Genomic DNA, 19,163 nt, shown 5'->3' with positions numbered 1-19,163 from the left:
CCTTTTAGTTTTGCTGATTGTTTCCTTCACTGTGCAGAAAGTTTTTATTTTTGATGAGGTCCCAGTAGTTTACTTTTGCTTTTGTTTCCCTTGCTTCTAGAGATAATATTGAATAAGAAGTTGGTGTGGCCAAGGTCAAAGAGGTTCCTGCCTGGTTTCTCCTTGAGGATTTTGATGGCTTCCTGTCTTACAGTTAGGTCTTTCATAAGGCGGAAGCTCATCGGTGGGGCTTCGAGCTGAGTGCCTTGCGTCACTCTACCCCATGTTCCCTGGGAAGGTCTGAAACTAGGGCCATAAAGTGGCCCTAACAAGGTCCTCCTTGAGTCTCGGGAGGTGAGTTCCCAATTAGGTGTTTAATCTATTTTGAGTCTGTTTTTGTGTAAGAAAGTGATCCAGGTTCATTTTTGTGCATGTCACTGTCTAGTTTTCCTAGCACCACTTGCTGAAGAGACTGTCTTTATTCCATTGAATATTCTTTCCTGCTTTGTTAAAGATAAGTACGCCATACATTTGTGGGTCCATTTCTGGGTTCTGTATTCTGTTCCATTGATCTGAGTGTCTGTTCTTGTGCCAGTGCCATACTGTCTTGATGATTACAGCTTTCTAATTCATCTTGAAGTCTGGGATTGTGATGCCTCCTGCTTTGGTTTTCTTTTTCAAGATTGCTTTGGCTATTCAGTGTCTTTCTGGTTCCATACAAATTTTAGGATTGTTTGTTCTAGCTCTGTGAAGAATGCTGGTGTAATTTTGATACAGACTGCATTGAATATGTAGATTGCTTTGGGTAGTATTGACATTTTAGCTATTTGTTTTTCCTATCCAGAAGCATGAAATATTTTTCCTTTTTTTTTTTTTTTGGTGTTTGTCTTCTTTAATTTTTTTCATTAGCTTTCTATAATTTTCAGTATATAGATTTTTCACTTCTTTGGTTATGTTTATTCCTAGATATTTTATGGTTTTTGGTGCAGTTATAAATGTGATTCCTTGATTTCTCTTTCTGTTGCTTTATTGTTGGCATATAGGAATGCAACTGATTTCTGTGCATTGATTTTATATCCTGCCACTTTGCTGAATTCCTGGATCAGGTTTTTGGTTTTTTGTTTTTTGTTTTTTTACTTTAATGTTAAAATACATACTCTTCGGGGACACCGGGGTGCCTTAATCAGTTAAGCATCCAAGTTCATCACAGGTCATAATCTCACGGGTTCATGGGTCTGAGCCCCACATTGGACTCTACATGGACAGTGGGGAATCTGCTTGGGATTCTCCCTCTCTCTCTCTGTCCCTCTCCCAATTATGCTCTCTCTCTTCCTCAAAATAAATAAAGAGGAAAAAATACTACTTGGGAATAAATATTCTGAAGCTTTCTTATCAGCAAAGCTTTAGAAGAAAAACTGACATCTGAGTGAGGAAATAAAAAAGATACAGAAAGGAAAGATTAGAGGAATGCTGAAACAGCCTGCTTAGACCTTTTAAAAAACAGATTTTATCTAATTCTAAAGTAACTGTTTTTCCATCTTTATAGAGAAGATATTTATCTTTATAGAAAAGATAGGCTTTTAATAACATTCAAAAAGCATTTTGAAAACACATGGCTGTTTTTGACCTTCAATCTCAGCTTTACCTTTTCATGGGGAAAAGAAGTGCATGGTTTATAGAGTTTTAAGAGGGGAGTAAGAAAGTTGAATAACCAAAAATAAGATTTGTCTGTGCCTGACCTGACTTCTTAGAATAATTTTTTTTAAGGTTTTTTTTTGGTTTTTTTTTTTTTTTTTTTTGAGAGAAAGAGCATGAGCAAGCAAGTCAGGGAGGGGCAGAGAGAGAGGAAGACACAGAATCTGAAGCAAGCTCCAGGCTCTGAGCTGTTAGCACAGAGCCTGATGCGGGGCTTGAACTCATGAACCCTGAGATCATGACCTGAGCTGCTGAAGTCGTTTGCGTAACTGACTAAGCCACCAGGGTGCCCCTAAAATAATTTTTTAACACTTTTATAATCTCTAATTTCTGGGCTCACCGTCTTTAGAGGGAACAAAAGGAGTGATCACATAGTTAATCCCATAGGTAAGCCTATGGATTTAGCTCGTTTTCACTTTGGATTTCCCCCCTCAAAAATAGATGGAGTGCCTATACTTAAACTTACTCAATAAATATATCGGTAGTAGAGTGTTGGCTTAAACCCTATGCCTTAATAGAGTGTTCTGTATAGTAAGGATAATTATTGCTAGTTGTCAAAGTTTGCCAGCTTGTGAAATAAAAGTATAATGTACTATAGGATAGTATAATAAGCAAATCTAACTTAATTGATGGGAGAGGGTTAGCTTCAGGCAGAAACCAATTAAAACTCAGATCTGAATGATTATATTAGCTACTGAGAAGGGACAGGTCATTTTCCAGGCAGAGGGAACAGCACTTAGGAGTTTTCTAGATCAGGAAAAAGCAGGGCAGTGCCACTTTGGAAGAACTGAGTTCTTGTTTGAAATGGAGAAGAGATGCAAATTGCCAAATCTTAACTAACACGTTTTAATGGCTATTTTGCAGGTAATTTCTGGGCAGAAGCTCACACGATTATTTACCCCAAATCAGATATTACCAAGTGAATGCTTGAGTTGCCTTGTGGAGCTGCTTGAAGACCCAAGCATAAGTGCGCCACTGGTCTTAAGTATCATCAGCTTGCTGTCTCAACTAGGTACTGTATCTAGCTTCTTTTTTTTCAGTTTTTAGAAGATGTTGAATTTAATGTTTTTTAAAAGGTGGATTTAGTTATAGTATCTTCTGGAGAATGATTCTCATTCAAAAGATTTCTTCATTGCGAGACCTTTCAGAACTTATTTTTGCATTACAGATCCCTTGTAAAGAGAATATTGTATGCATCCATTTTTAAAATTATTGGAACAAAGAATCTGAAGCATATCAAAGGTTCGGTGGTCTACAGAAAAGAATGTACCTTGGGAAATGCTGGCCTACTTTTGAATTAAAACACACATGCACACACACACACACACGCACATGATAAATGCCTCGGCTAAACACATGCTCAGAAAACCATAGTTAGTGAAAAAAAATCCTTCTTTTCTGATAGACTACACTGAACTTAGAGCAAAGGGAAAAATGCAGATGTTGCTTTTTCTACTTTTTTCTGTCTTTAGTTCTTAAATTTTCATTTAATGGGTACTTTTTTTTCTTAATGTGTGCTTGAAAGTGGAGGGGAGATCATTCTGAGTGTGATTATAAAATTAATATGTTTATTATTTTTTTAAAAATCCCAGTGATCCAAAAATATTAACAGAGACCAGCATGCCCAGTAGAACTTCTATGATGATGGAAATATTCTATATGTATATTGTTCATTGTAGGAGCCATTTAGCCACATAGGACTATTTAACATTTGTAGTATGCATGGGCCCCTCGGAGCGGAGCCGTGCCAGAGGAAGCACTAGCGCAGCCCCGAACCATGGCCCAGCCTTCTGACCGTGGGCACTGAGGGGGGCTGGACAGTAGGAAAAAAACAAAAACAAAAAAAACCATTTGTAGTATGGTAGTACACCAAAGAACTAAATCCTTAATTTCAAATAATCTAAATTTAAATACCTGCCCGGACCCAGTGTCTATCAAGTTAGTACAGGTACACAGTAAAATAGAATGAGTCTTTATTCATCACCACCCATCCTCCTCATTATTTCCACTTTGGTGAATAATATTCATAACCATTTGATAGGTGTCTTTCTAGATTTTTTTCTGTGCTATAACATAATTTTGGTTATTTTTTAAAAAATGGTGTTGCAAGCATCAGATTTTTTTTTTCACTTAACATTTCTTACCTATCTTTCCATGTTGGTATCTAACAGCTGCCTTGCACCATACTACAGAGTGCTATAATTTATTCAACTTGGCTTCTAATGGTGGCTACTCACGTATGCTCTTTTTTCAAGATTTTGCTGTCAGAATCAATAGTGCAATGAACAGTTTATGGATTTTTGCTCAAATATTAGTATATTTCTGTTGAATTAATTCTTAGGATTTTCAGGTCATTTTTCAATTTTATAGTTGTTACTAAGTTACTTTCCAGAAAAGCGATACTAATTCTAAAATCCACCAATCTTTTATGTGATAATGGCAATCATTTTCAACATCTAAATATATTAGAAATTTTTTAAGTGATAGTCTTTTTATTTTTTTTTTAGTTTTATTTTTTACTTACTAGACTTTTATTCTTTAGAGAAGTTTTAAGTTACAGAAAAATTGAGATGATAATCTTTTAACTGCAAAACTTCTGCAAATATGTAAAGCAAGTTTTTTCCCTTAAGTTAATTTAGTCCACATAGAAAAATCATGTTTATTGACAGAAAAGGAAAAGCTTATACTCTTTTCTTTTTTCCAGCTCATATTATTTCTTTGATTAAACTTTTAAATTGGAAAGTAATTATAAGTAAAATAGCCATAACATACTTGATAAGTAACTTTAATGTGAAATAAACTTAAATTATTTCTTTTTTTCATGAAAACCACATATAAAAATATTTGATGACATTTTATTTTAACTTCTAGCTGTAGACAATGAAACCAGAGACTGTCTTCAGAACACCTACAACCTGAACAGCGTGCTGGCGGGAATGGTTTGTCGGGGCAGCACTTGCCATGGTGATTCAGTGTTTTTGCAGGTAAATACACCCATACAGTACTTTTCATTTAATACTTCTTTTTCCTTCCTTATTTACTGATCAAAATTGATGGTAACTATTGTAAATTGCTAGCTTATAGTGGATATCCTGGCATAATACTGCATGAATAGGCCCCATTCTCCCTATTAACAAATTTAAGAGCTGATGGATCATACATGTACTAGTAATTTAAAAGTTTCTAGAGGAGGGAAGCATATCCACATCCAGCATTATTTTTAAGAGAAACAAATCTACATTATAACTGCTTTGACAGACTTATAAACACAGATGTCAACATTTTGAGATGTAAGCTATTCGTATTAAAATTGCAAATTGAGTTGGCATCTAGTCTCAATCTGCTGAGGAAACATTTTACAAAAAATTGAAGCTATAGATTTAGTTTTATTTAGCATAGATTCTAAGTTCTCATATAGATAAAGTTTTATTGAACCTGAAGTACCATCAGTTGCAAGAAAGGAAAACATTATCAGTTGCTGAAATGCTGTTTTAAAAGTGGCAAAAATGTAAAAAAAAAAAAAAGTATCTTAGAATTGTTGGAATATGTATATTTTTCAGCGTGTATATATGTTTAAGATGGTTAAGTGAACCAGGTTGATGACAAGATGACAAGATGCTCCATGTGAAATAGATTGTGTGGAAATATGTGGAATCAGAAGATGAACCCTAAAATTCTTAGTAGTCTCATTATATTTAAAAATAAAAAAGAACCATTTAAGAAATTGAAAAGTTCTTGCTCTAAACTCTGCTTCCTAAAATGGTGACATGCTCAGAATATGCTTAGGAAGGAGTCCATATGTTTTTATGTTTATATTTATTACTATTTTTTTATTCCCAGTGTATTCAACTTCTACAAAGATTAACGTATAATGTCAAAATTTTCCATTCTGGTGCCAATATGGATGAATTAATTACATTCCTGATAGATCACATGTGAGTGTGCAACCAAACATGTAACCAAATAATATGTTAATTTATTTTCAAACTAAAGTGTGTAATAGTTCAATTTTTCTTATAATTTTTTCCAGCTTTTTAAATTGAGTGGAGACTCTGATTCTTGCTTACTTCTTTTAGATGGTTTCAGGGATCAAATAGTATAGAGCAGCTTTAATCTTCATAACAAAAATTTATAAAATGAATTGATTTGGACAGAAAACTATCAACACTAAAGAGTGTATGCTTATATTTAATCTTGATAGAATATACTGATGAGATAGCACATGGTCAGTCTGTTGTTTCCATATTTCTGTACTACAAATGAGTAAGATCATCTAGTTTTGACGAAATAAATGTCCGATACTATTCAAACATGACTGTGTTGTTTTTGCATATAAACAGGAGTTTAAATGTAAATTACTATAAAATAGAGTAATTTAGAATTAACTTAATGCTTTTATCTTTTATTATTTTCCTTAAAACAACAGTCAGTCTCCTGAAGATGAGTTAACAATGCCTTGTCTAGGATTATTGGCAAATCTTTGTCGACACAATCTTTCTGTTCAAACATACATAAAGACTTTGGTAAGAAATTTTGAGTAAAATGTTTCTTTATTGTTTGTCGTGGTTTCTACACTTAAATAAAATTGTATCCATTGTTTCGTTAAAAAATATTAACAAGAATTCTCATGTCTCATCCAGCTGACTCATTAAAGTTAAGGAACAATCAGATTGACACATAATTAACTTGAAGTATCCCACCCTCTGCACATGTTGTATTTAAGGTGATAAGTATTAATAAAACTGTTGAGTACCACAAGTTTTCCTTCTCCATAACACCCTACTATTTCTTGTGTTAAGTAATACGAGAAACGCCAAATTATTTTGTGCTAATAGAAAGGATGCACATCACTGGCAGTCCCACTTATCTCAGTCTTCTTTTCCCACAAAATCAGTGGCAACTCCTCTAGAGACCCACGAGAGATGACTAGCAATAATCACCAGCCCTTGCGATAACTGAAAGTGCACAAATGAGGTTAACAGAACCACGGTTAGAAATATTTTAAATCAAGAAAGCTCTTTGATTCTTTAAGGTAGTTATGAACAGTTTCCCTGCTGTGCGGTATTCAGGATTACCTGTTTCCTATTGTTAATTTAAATTAAACAGCATCTCACTTGTCCATGTGCTGGAGGTGTTTTGGAGATGTAAGGTTATCGTGAGCCATGGAATTTTTGAGAAAGGTAAACATTTCCTGGTAGTTTCATATCCAACCTGGGACTCGGCTTTCCACTGACATTGTACCTGTATTTATTCCTATAAGCAATATGGAAAATGTGCCATCTCACTTTTTGAAAGACCTGTTAAGTTTGATAATGTTTATTAAAGAGCATGTACCGTGTTCAAGATATATCTAAACCAAAATATTAAACTAATAATTTTTTATTCTAATTATATTTTTGAATTTTTTTCTTTCTCAGAATAATGTGAAATCTTTTTATCGAACTCTTATAAGCTTCCTGGCCCATAGTAGTTTAACTGTGGTTGTGTTTGCACTTTCAATATTATCCAGTTTGATATTAAATGAAGAGGTTGGGGAAAAGGTAAATATGATGTTTTTATTATTTATGAACTAGTTCAGAAGTTTGTATTCTCTGGTATTTTAAGTCATTGAGACTCTTATGCTTTAGAATGGTGTCAACTTAAATTTTTTTGTATAATAGTTTTCCTAATTTGTTTTTAAGCTGTTCCATGCTCGAAACATTCATCAGACTTTTCAGCTAATATTTAATATTCTCATAAACGGTGATGGCACACTAACTAGGAAGTATTCAGTGGATCTATTGATGGATCTCCTTAAGAATCCCAAAATTGCTGATTATCTTACCAGGTATGGCTCGCTGACAAATTTTAAGACTTATTGGTATTTCTTTTTTTCTTCTCAGCCAACATGTGTTTGTGATTAATAAAACTGCCTTTACAGATTTAGTGAACTTGGATTCTCCTAATGAACAAGGGACTAAATTGAAATGTTTTGATGTGCTTTATTCCCATTCATTTTTCTTTTCGAGCCTGAAATATAAAAGTGTAAGAACAGGGCAGGTGTTGTGTGTATTTCTTAGGTGAATAACGTTGTCTCATTCTCTAAAATGTACACATCTTGATTAATCTTTTCCAACACCAGTTTTAAATCTTTAACATTACAGTTCTTTGAAAGAATACTGTCATCATAAGAACATTCATGTAGTATGTTTGTCCTTTTTTTCTCTTCTGCATAAAAATGGATAACATTTTCTTTATTGTGTGCCTCTGTTGTGTCTTAAGGTAAAATAAGAACACATTTCTATGCCCATTCTATCTCAGTGGTATTTCATGTAATCATTTATGTTTTGAATTCAGTTACAAACTATTTTCCAAAGAGCTCATGGCCTTCTTATATATTTTTTTAATAAGCATCTCAAATAACTCCTCTAGTCAGACCCATCTTTTTGTTACATGTTGATTCTGTCACTAAATATTTTTTATATTTATTATTATTTTTTTTTAATTTATGAGAGGGAGAGAGAGCAAGAACATACGCAGTGTACACAAGCTGGGTAGGGGCAGAGAGAGGGGGGAAGAGAGAATCCCAGGCAGGCTCTACCCTATTAGTGCAGAGCCTGAAGCCAGGCTGGATCATACAACCGCGAGGTCATGACCTGAGCTGAAATCGAGTCAGTTGCTTAACCCACTGAGCCACACAAGCACCCTGACCTTTTAATATCTTAAGTTGTATTTTTCTAGTGCCTTAACTGCTTTGTGGTGAATTAGGAAATTATAAGAATTGCTTCAAAGAGTTCAATCAGTCGTTTACAAATGAGAAAACAATTACTGAGCCCCTCCTGTGGTGAAGTATTGGGGTAGGAGGGGTGGTTAGCAGAGGCAGGGATTTGAAGACACAGTCTAATCTTTGAGGACCTTAGAATCCAGAAGTTGTACAAAGACATAGTCCCTAGTTTTAAGGAACATATAATCTAGAAGTTAAAAAACAAAAGCTGAGTCGCCTGGGTGACTCAGTTGGTTAAGCATCCGACTTCGGCTCAGGTCATGATCTTGTGGTTCAGGAGTTCAAGCCTGGCATCTGGCTGTGTGCTGACAGCCCAGACCCAGGAGCCTACTTCGGCTTCTGTATCTCCTTCTCTCTCTGCTTCTCCTCTGCTCTCACTCTCTCTCTTTTTCTCTCAAAAACAAATAAAATCATTTAAATTAAGAAAAGAAAGAAAGCTAACCACTAGGGCAAGGTTGACTACTATCCATGTGGTTAACTGATTTTTTTTCAGAACCAAGAAGCATTTGCGTTAGCATTTCATAGGTGGATAAGAAAGTGTTCTTCCAGAGTGCCCTTCATTTACCTCTTCTCTCTTTATCTGTTCCAAGAGCCCTTCCTGTATACTCATTCTGGCCATCAAATAGTGCTTATTTAACAACTTCTAAGTAAACAGGATATACCTCTGCAGGAAGACCAGAAGATAATCTGATTTAGCATTAGTAAGTGGTTGCTTAATCTCTTCTATAAATCTCTCAGTTCCATTATCTATTTTCTTTTCTGTGTAGTCTCGAACCCCAGAATCACCTCTGGAAAGGAACTTATGTTATTGTCTTGTATTGTTCATTTGCTATACCATTTAGCAAAGTATTCCTGAATCTCTTCCAAAGTCTGATTTAATGGCCAGCCGGGTTCCAAATCAAAACCTGAGAAAATCACATTTTATGAGTTTGTACCGTATCTGGACAGCACCTCTCATATTTATTTCCAGCTTTCTTTTACATTTCCTACACTGGCCTCCTTTTTTTGTTTAATGTTTATTTATTTTTGAGAGACAGAGTGAGAGAGGGGGAGGGGCAGAGAGAGAGTGAGATACAGAATTTGAAGCAGGCTCCAGGCTCTGACCAGTCAGCATAGAGCCTGATGCGGGGCTCGAACTCACAAACTGAGATCATGACTTAAGCACAAGTCAGATGCTTAACCAACTGAGCCACCCAGGCACCTCATCTACAGTGGCCTTTCAAATATTTAATACTTTCCTCTTGACACTTTTCACTAGAAGATGACCTTATCTTTGTTTCACAGAAAAACAACAGCAACAACCTGAATCCTATCTGATTGGAATTGTTTCAGATTTTTGCTCCTAAACGAAATTACTTGTGTTTATACCAATTCTTATTTAGTGTCATTCTGTTTCACTCATAAACACACCTCATTATTCTGTACATTCATTCTCATTCTGTCCTCTTTTTCAGCAGTATCTGTTGTCTTTTCAGTGTGTCCCATTCCATTGCCTCCCTTTACTTATATTCAACTTTCAACTTTCCTTCAACCACATGTCTCCCTTAAAATCTGTGACCTCGGGGCACCTGGATGGCTCAGTTGTTTGAGCTTCTGGCTTCGGTTCAGGTCATGATCTTGCGATTCATGGGTTCGAGCCCCGTGTCAGGCTCTGTGATGACAGCTAGCTCAAAGCCAGGAGCCTGCTTCAGATTCTGTGTCTCCCTCTCTCTCTGACCCTCCCCTGCTCATGCTGTCTCTCTCAAAAGTAAGTAAATAAATAAATAAATAAATAAATAAATACATAAAATAAATAAAATCTGTGATCTTGGGGCTCGTGGGTGGCTCAGTTGGTTAAGCCTCCAACTTTGGCTCAGGTCATGATCTCGCAGTTCGTGAGTTTGAGCCCTGCATCTGGCTCTGGGCTGACAGCTAGCTCAGAGCCTGGAGCCTGCTTCAGATTCTGTGTCTCCCTCTCTCTCTCTTCCTCTCCCCTTTGCTTGTTCACACTTTCTCTCTCTCCTTCCCTCTCTCTCTCTCTCAAAAATAAATAAACATTAAATAAATGTTAAAGTCTGTGAGCTCCCATTGCATTCAAGGTGAATATCCAAATTCTCAGTATAGCCATCAAAAATCTGGTCTCTGGCAACCTCTTATCCCTGTTTCTTTACATTTTCTTAGGTACTTTTGTCTAAGCATTTCAGATGATAAATAGATTTCCAACTTGCTAGAAATGCCTTTTGTGTATGTGCTGTTCCCTCTGAAGTACTTCTGCTGGGAATACTTTCCCCTTTCATATCTAATTCCTGTTTGTTTTTTGAGACTCCAGTCTGGGAAACCTCAGTTGCCCTGGCCTACAACACCAAGTATGGGTTTGATACTCATCCTTTCACCATGCTATACATTCTCCATTATAATGTTGCATTTTACATTACATAATATTATGTTCTGTCTGCCTTTATTCTTTTGAATATTTAAACTTTTGAAAACTGTAATGTGCAGAAAAACCTTAAGTGTGCGGCTCTGAAGTTTTACAAACTGAACACAGTCAGAGAACCTCTATGCAGGACTAATTGAACTCTTTGCAGCAGTCGTAAACCATTGCTCTCTGACAGCGTCATTCTCCCAGGTACCGGATGCACCACTCACATAGCATAACTGGGGGGTACATGTAGGATCTCTTAGAGTTCTGTAGCACAAGGCTCTGCACCTTACCTCTGTATCTGCAGAGCCTGATATAATGCCTGGCAGTTTTATGTGCCTTGCAAATAAATAGCTGTCTAATTTATTAGAATACTCCATGTTCTTTGAATTTTTTTTTAAGTAGGCTTCACACTGAGTCCAACATAGGGCTTGGACTCACAGCCCAGAGATCAAGAGTCAGATGTTTAACCGACTGAACCACCTAAGTGCCCCTATATCCTTTGAAGTTTTACAAACTGAACACAGCTATTAAAAAAATAAAAAAAGCAAGTTGAGATACTGAACATTTCAATGATTTATTTATTGCACATGAGTCATTTTTTTTACTGTTCAATAAGTAATAGCCGATTTATGTATATCCTACTGGTGGAATATGTTTCAAGTGTTAAGTATAAATTTTACAAAGATTGTTCTATATTAAAAGCTCAAAATAAATAGATGAAAGAAATCATTTAAATTTTACATTTGTCTTGCATATAAATCCTTTCTAATGTATCAATTTCATATTTAAAAATTGATGTATATTTTTATTTTAAACTTAGGTATGAGCACTTTTCTTCATGTCTCAATCAAGTGTTAGGTCTTCTTAATGGAAAGGATCCTGATTCTTCTTCAAAGGTGTGTAAAAACATGACTTTTTCTTTTAAACTTCTGAAAATTTAATGTGCAGAAAAATCTTAAGTGCACAGCTCTGGAGTTTTACAAATTCAACAGTTGTATAACCATTATCTAGATCAGAAAATAGAACATTACCAATACCCTAGAACCCTCTGATCATTTGCTGGTACAATCCCCTTGGAAAATTGTTTCACAGTGCCTAATGAATATACATTCACCCTGTGACGCTGCAACTCCATTCCTAAACTGCATAGCCAAGAGAGATGTGTCCATAAGCTCATCAAAAGACATGTATAAAACAGTAAATAGAAAATGCAGTTTTAAAAATTATACTATTTTCTGTTTGTTAAAATGTTTGTTTCTTTTGAGAGAGAAGACACATGAGCCACAGAGGGGCAGAGAGAGGGAGAGAAAGAATCCCAAGCAGGCTCCATGCTTTCAGGACAAATCCTGACATAGGGCTCCATCTCACAAACAGATCATCACCTGAGCTGAAATGAAGAGTCAGACAACTGACTGAGCCACCCAGGCGCTCCTCTTTTCTGATTTTTTTAAATGTCAGATGCTTAGAGAATAAGTCCAGCAAAACACATGCAAGGTCTCTACTCTCAAATTACTGAAAATCCTGGAAAAAATGAATAAAGTTGGAGGATTTCTAATATTACCAGATATTAAGACTTAATGTGAAGCTGCATTACTTACAACAGTGCAGTACTGTCATAAGGATAGACTGAAACACAGTACAGTGTCGAACCAAACCACAGCATATGGTGTCCTGATCAATACAGTGCTCTCTTAAACATATGTTCAGTTCAGGTAATGATCTCACTCCCAGTGTGGAGCCCATTTAGGAGTCTCTCTCTCCTCTCCCTATCCCTCTCCCCTGCTTGTGCATATGCCCCCATGCTTTAATAAAATCACCTTTTTGCACCAAAAAAAAAAAAAAAAGAAAGAAAAGAAAAAGAATACTAAGAAAAATTGGAAGTTGTCTTTTGTTTTAGAGTATTTTCTTTAAAACTATGTGTAACTTTCAGCTTCATCATTTGATTGCTTTGTGCATTACAGGCCAATGAAATTGACATTTAACGAAGACTTTATATTGCACAGGTTTTAGAATTACTTCTTGCCTTCTGTTCAGTGACTCAGCTGCGCCACGTGCTCACTCAGATGATATTTGAGCAGCCTCCATCTGGCAACACCATTCTGGGAAGCCGTTCTAAATGTTTAGAACCTACTGTGGCTCTACTTCGTTGGTCAAGCCAGCCTCTGGAAGGATCAGAAAACTGTTCTATTTTAGCATTGGAGTTGTTCAAGGAAATATTTGAGGTAATATAATGATAGCCAAATTGCCTTTTCATTCATGATTCTCAGTGAACAGTTAATTTTAAAAAAACGTTCACAGTAAACGCCAAATTGTTTAAATACTTTAGGAAATCTTTTCAATTAACAAACTCCCTACCATTCACCTACTAAATTTCCTTTTTTTGGGCAAAGTCAGGAACGTTCATGTGTTTTTTCTTTGCACTGAATAGCTTATATGTACTCCTTTCAGTATAAGTAAAGGTATTAGCTGAGACTTGTATGGATTGTTGTTGTGCTGCGTATTTCTTGCAGTGGCCACATTCAGCTTCTCTGTCTCAGTGGATACTGTCGACAGTTTTATTATCCTTTGAGTGGATTAATATAGGAACATTGGATTCAGTCACTCAGATGGAGTGGAACATGCCAGCAATGCGAGGCACTTAGGATACAGACAAAAATGCTTTCCATAGAGGCTATTACATTCTGGTAGTTTCTACTAGGTCATTTAACATTCTCTACTGGTTTCCCTGTTTTTATACCCATTCTGCCTACCTCAGTATCTTCCTGGAGTGTTTCCCCTCATGACTGGATCCTAGGTGCAAACAAAAATGTATGAGTGATTAGATATGTTTGATAAAGACTATGCACAAATTATTCTTTCGGTTTTATGTTGGTCTTGACTGTTAATCAGTTTTAGCAGTTAAAAAAACCTTTCAAGACCCTTGATGGGAATTATTTGTGATTATAAAGTATTAAGAACAGTGATTGTTATTTAATTATGTAACTTCACTTGGCAAATTCAGGGTACTTGTTTTCAAATCACAGATACAGTCTAGTTAAAAGTCTTACTTGCATTTGAAGGGCACCTGGGTGGCTCAGCCAGTTAAGCATCCAACTTCAGCTCAGGTCATGGTCTCATGGTTCATGAGTTCAAGCCACTCATCCAGCTTTATGCTAACAGCTTAAAGCCTGGAGCCTGCTGCAGGTTCTCTCTCCCTCTCTGTCCCTGCTTTGGATTCTCTCTCTCCCTCTCTGTCCCTTCCCCACTCATTCTCTCTAAAGTATAAATATTAAAAAAAGATTTAAGTCTTGTTTGCAGTTGAATAACCCCAAACCTTATTGTTCCAGTTAAGAAAAAAGTCATCATTGCCATCAAAACTGGATAAAAGGATAGATTTTAAACAGGAGATACAGGTCAATTAACTATTGAAGTAATTCTAAGAACTTTGGTGAGAGTGTTGCAGCTCAGTGATGACTAGTTCTGTGTTCTTTACTCCATCTTTATTTTGATTTTTAATCATTGGTGGTGGTTAATTCTCCAGAATGTTGTGGATACTGCTAACTGCTCCTCAGCTGACCGATTCATGACCCTCCTGCTGCCTGCAGTCCTTGATCAACTTCAGTTCACAGAACAAAATCTAAATGAAGCTTTATTAAGAAAAAAATGTGAAAGGATGGTCAAGGCCATTGAAGTTTTGTTAAATATCCTTTACTGTTAAAACATGGAAACTAATGGCTCATTTTTTTCTAGCATTACATTTACTGCATTTTTGTCTTTATTTGTGATTTTGTCACTTCTCACACATCTATTCAGAATTATTGAAGTTTAAATTATAGAACTAATCCTCAATAAGGAGTGTGGAAAAAAGTTGTCCAGACTTTTTTTCCTTATTTTTTTGGTAAAACTTTCAAACTAAATAATATTTTTAGAATACATTTTAAACTTGATTTGGACATTTTTATCATAATTTGTGATAGGAGATATGCTCTAAAGTAACAGAACCTCTCTTACTCTAGTGCTCATTTGCTGTCCCTGGTGATTTTTGGTGCCACCTTTGGTAGCAGCGAATGAAAGTCATTAGTATTTTAGCTTGTATTATAATTTTTACTGAACATTAAAGTCTCTAGGAATGTTTTAATAAAGATGACCTCACACTTGTTATAAAAAACACAGATGTTGTTCCCCCCTCAGCCCCCTGAAGGTAAGTCCCCCTCGGGGGCCTTCTCAGAGCCATGTGCGAGTGAGTGCTCGCCATATAGCATTTGTACCCAGAATCTGTCCCCAGACATTGCACCTGGCACTGTTAGGTCAGAATTATAATGGTTTTATCAAGGTTTGGTTTTCACACACACACAGACAAAAAGACAAATGTCAAGACAAATTCATTCATTTCTAAAAAAGAAAACCTTGAGTTCAGTGAATGTCACCAACTTCTATATTGAGTGTGTTTTTCTTAGGTCTTTCCTTGTGCTTGCTGTTTTCTCTTAGATCAGTTGATTCTAAGTCCATATGAAGCCCAGGTTCCATTTTTAAAGTATTTTATTAATGCTTTTTTATTATCAGTAAGGAGGCATTATATGTCAACCCCATCTTCTATGTTACACCTGGTCAGGCTTTTTTTATATCTCAGAGCAACAAGAATTTGATCAGGCTTGTCCTGTCCTAGAGCAAATTCCACATCTGTTTACTCTCCTCTCTGAGCTGCTGCTTCTTAATTTTCCTTTACAGCAGTTACTCCCAGCCCTGGCTGTGTGTTAGAATTACCTGGAGAATGTTTTAAAAATATACCTGAACCTTACTTCTTTCCAGCAATTCTAATTTAATTGGAGTCATGTGAAACCATTGAGTGGGGGTTGGAGGGGTGGTTGTGATTGGTTGTCCGAACTACCCAGGTGATTCTAACATGCAGCCAAAGTTGAAAACCACTGCTGTAGAGACACGTGTTTGCTTGCTCTTAGAGATAATATATTTAATATGTAAAGTATAATATAGGCAAACCTCAAAATTGAGGCTTTTCTGAGTCAAAACTAGCCCCTTTTTAATGATAGATATTCAAATTAACTTATAGTTTACAAAATAGGAAAAAATAACTTCCCTTGGTTCAGCAAATATTGAACAATTATGATAACCTGCTAACAAAATACTAACATCGGCAGATTAATAGACTTTTGGTCTCAGTCTCATCTCTTGTCACTTAATAGTCACTTAAATGCTCTAGCTCTAGTTTCCCAATCTGCCATTGAGCTAATGGGAGAATAATCGCATGGAAGTGCAGTGACAAGATAATTTGTATGAAATCACTCTAAATACTATAAAGTCCTATACAATATATAAGGAGGTTTTTGAGAATTTTTAATTTGTATTCCTTAACAAAACTTACCTTTGTGTGGAGATGATACTCTAAAAATGCATGTTGCAAAAATTCTGACTGCTGTCAAATGTACCACTCTGATAGAACAACAATTTACATATGGCAAGATTGATCTAGGGTTTGGAACAAAGGTAGCAGATTCTGAATTGTGGTGAGTATATGAACTTCAAATGGCACAGAATTAAAAGTTTTTTCATAATTTTAAAAACATTCTTTCAGTTCATAGTTTATATGCTTCAGAAGAAAGGACGATCTTAACATGGGACTTGTTTTTCATTGTTCATTTTGTGTTTTAATTTATTGTTACTATCTATGGGTCTTTTATTCTCCTTTTTGGGAGGTTTCTTTTGATATTGCCTCAGTAGTTATTTTCATGTTCATTTTGTCCAAAAGGCATGAAAAAACAAGAGTCATTTTTTTATTATGAGGAAATCAGTAACTACTGAAGGTTTCGTACTAACAAAGATTGTTCTTTTTGCTGGCATCTCAGGACTTTGGGTTAAAGATGGGTTTTCACTGATAGTGATGAGATGAATTATTTTTTCCCTCTCCTCCCACATGAATTAAAGTCCATTAATAGATCTTTAGTGAGGACCTGCTAAATGCTACACACTGATTTGTTCTGATTTCCATAAATGTCACAATTGTCAATAATTTGTGATCCTCAAGAACAAGGATTACCTTTTTTTACTTTTTTTATACTCCCTTGTGGTACAAGGCTAAACACGGTTTAGTACATTGGTAAGTACTAGGTATCCTACATCGCTTAAGGTTGCCCTTTATTGTTGATATTCCAATCACAAAGTTAAGAATTAAATAGGTCATGTTGCCAATGCTGCTAGTAATTTGGAGCAGAAAGTTGATGCATGCTGGTATTTGAGATTAGAAAAAAGAAGCACCATCTACACTTAGACTATTAATGCCAATTTGGTTTTTTGGGACTTAGGTTATAAGGATGTTGGTCTGTATTACATTCTTAGTTCCCAAAAGAAACAATACTTTGGTACACCTACGTGGTTCAGTCAGTAAAGCATCCAACTCTTTCTTTCGGCTCAAGTTATGATCTCACAGTTCATGAATTCAAGCTCATGTCAGAGTCAGCATGCAGAGCCTCCTTGGGATTCTTTCTCTCTCAAAACAAATACTTCATCTTTCTGAGATTTAGAAACAAAAGTGTTAGTTTTTCAGAATTTTCTTAGAATTATGACAGAAATAAAGCTCTTAGTACTTTTTTAGTTATCTAATTTAAATATGGCTTATTTGGGGCACCCGGGTGGCTCAGTCGGTTGAGCGGCCAGCTTCAGCTTAGGTCATGATCTCACAGTTCATGGGTTTGATCCCCACGTTGGGCTCTGTGCTGACAGCTAGCTCAGAGCCTGGAGCCTGCTTCAGATTCTGTGTCTCCCTCTCTCTCTGACCCTCCCCTGCTTGCACTGTCTCTCTCTGTCTCTAAAACATAAATTAAAAAAACATTTAAAAATTTTTGTTAAATAAATATGGCTTAATTTTTAAAGCAAACTTGCTGCTGATGTAGTTTTGAAAACTCTTGATTTGATGAACAAGCTTAAACCGTTGGTTCCTGGCATGGAAGTAAGCTTCTACAAAATCCTGCAGGTGAGTTTAAACTCTTCAAATATGGAAGTTTATTCATACATAAATCGTTCCTAATGTGTGATTTTCTGTTTTAATATTCTTAATCTTTAGAAAATGTTTCTCTTAGAATTGGCCATCACAAGACAATTGTTAGTTGTCTTAAATAGGTATAATATTCTCAGTATATGGTGATTTTATGTAGATTTGCAGGAATTGAACATAAATGCTCCTGATTCTAATATACGGGCTGTTCATGATAGTAGTGCTTCCTCAGCCTTTTTCCTGCCTTGTGTCCTACTTCAGGTTTCTTTGATTATTTCTACCAGTATTGCAGTGAAGGCGGGGTGGTATTTGTTTTGGAGTTTTGGGTTCTGGTTGGGGTTGATGATGTAGAATATTAAGAGGATAAGGGACACATCTGGAAAAAAAGGACTTGTGAGTGATAATAGGATTAGAGAGCATGTGCAGAAAATAGTTAACTCACAAATTTTCATGGTAGTAGTAGCTGAATAAGGTGATAGCCACCAAACCGGACTTACACGTGTGAGTTAAGTTTCTATGATTTAACAGAGATGGCTCTGGTGCCTGTATAGATAGGGTAGAAGCCAAAACTGAAACCTTACTCAGGTGCCACTTGTACATCTGAGCGCATAATGCTTAAGAGATGGAGTTCAGATGTTGACCATTTGTTAGTCACTACAGACTTGAGCAAGTTATTTCACTTCTCTGAACTCTAGTTTCCTTAACTACAGAACGAAAATAGTGATTCCTTTCCATGGGAGCAGTTACGAAGGGTTACCATGAGGGTTCTTAGCATGGCTCTGTGGCATTCAGTTACATCTGAGTACTTACAGGACACCTAACATAGTAAAATGTGGATAATTACAAAGGATTCATATTTTAGTATTTTTCTCTATTAACAGGTAAATTGATTTTATGTCCTTTAGGAGATGTTTTTCAGAATAAATTATTTGGGGCTTACAGTACTAATGAAAAATATTTACTGACATGCAAGACTTATGCTTTAAGTATACTTGTTTCAGTTATTAAATTAGAATTTTTTAAATTTGAATTTTATTCTTACTTTTGACTTTAATTAGAAATGACTAGCTATTTTTTCTTATAGCCAGATTTTTTTAAGGGTAGCTAGAAAAACAAAACAAGAATTCAAAATATCAGTCAGTTGTGGATGATATTTTAAATTCATCCAAATAGTGAAGATATGATTTTCATAGGCACAACAAAACCATTTAAAACTTTTGCTAGATTTTTTTAAAGCTACTGTTCATATTGACTGACCATGTAGATAACTATAACAAGGTAAAGGCTAATAAATATATCCTAATATCAGATAGAAACCGTTCAGAATTTGCCTAGAA

At 35.7% G+C, this 19,163-nt stretch overlaps 1 protein-coding gene across 1 annotated transcript in view; it reads left to right on the top strand.

Moving 5' to 3' along the window:
• CIP2A (cell proliferation regulating inhibitor of protein phosphatase 2A) overlaps nt 1-19,163 on the top strand; it is a 34,332-nt gene that overhangs the window by 4,201 nt on the left and 10,968 nt on the right. The window contains exons 2-12 of the mRNA XM_029939258.1: nt 2,539-2,686; nt 4,546-4,658; nt 5,515-5,609; nt 6,101-6,197; nt 7,092-7,214; nt 7,356-7,501; nt 11,662-11,737; nt 12,845-13,063; nt 14,362-14,521; nt 16,201-16,342; nt 17,706-17,805. Of these exons, the coding sequence (XP_029795118.1) occupies nt 2,539-2,686; nt 4,546-4,658; nt 5,515-5,609; nt 6,101-6,197; nt 7,092-7,214; nt 7,356-7,501; nt 11,662-11,737; nt 12,845-13,063; nt 14,362-14,521; nt 16,201-16,342; nt 17,706-17,805 (1,419 nt within the window). The remainder of the gene's footprint in view (nt 1-2,538; nt 2,687-4,545; nt 4,659-5,514; nt 5,610-6,100; nt 6,198-7,091; nt 7,215-7,355; nt 7,502-11,661; nt 11,738-12,844; nt 13,064-14,361; nt 14,522-16,200; nt 16,343-17,705; nt 17,806-19,163) is intronic.

The sequence above is a fragment of the Suricata suricatta genome, chromosome 5 (genome assembly GCF_006229205.1).
Source record: "Suricata suricatta isolate VVHF042 chromosome 5, meerkat_22Aug2017_6uvM2_HiC, whole genome shotgun sequence".
NCBI lineage: Eukaryota > Metazoa > Chordata > Mammalia > Carnivora > Herpestidae > Suricata > Suricata suricatta.
Note: the sequence above shows the minus strand (reverse complement) of the source record. Positions and strands in the feature narration are given on the sequence as shown.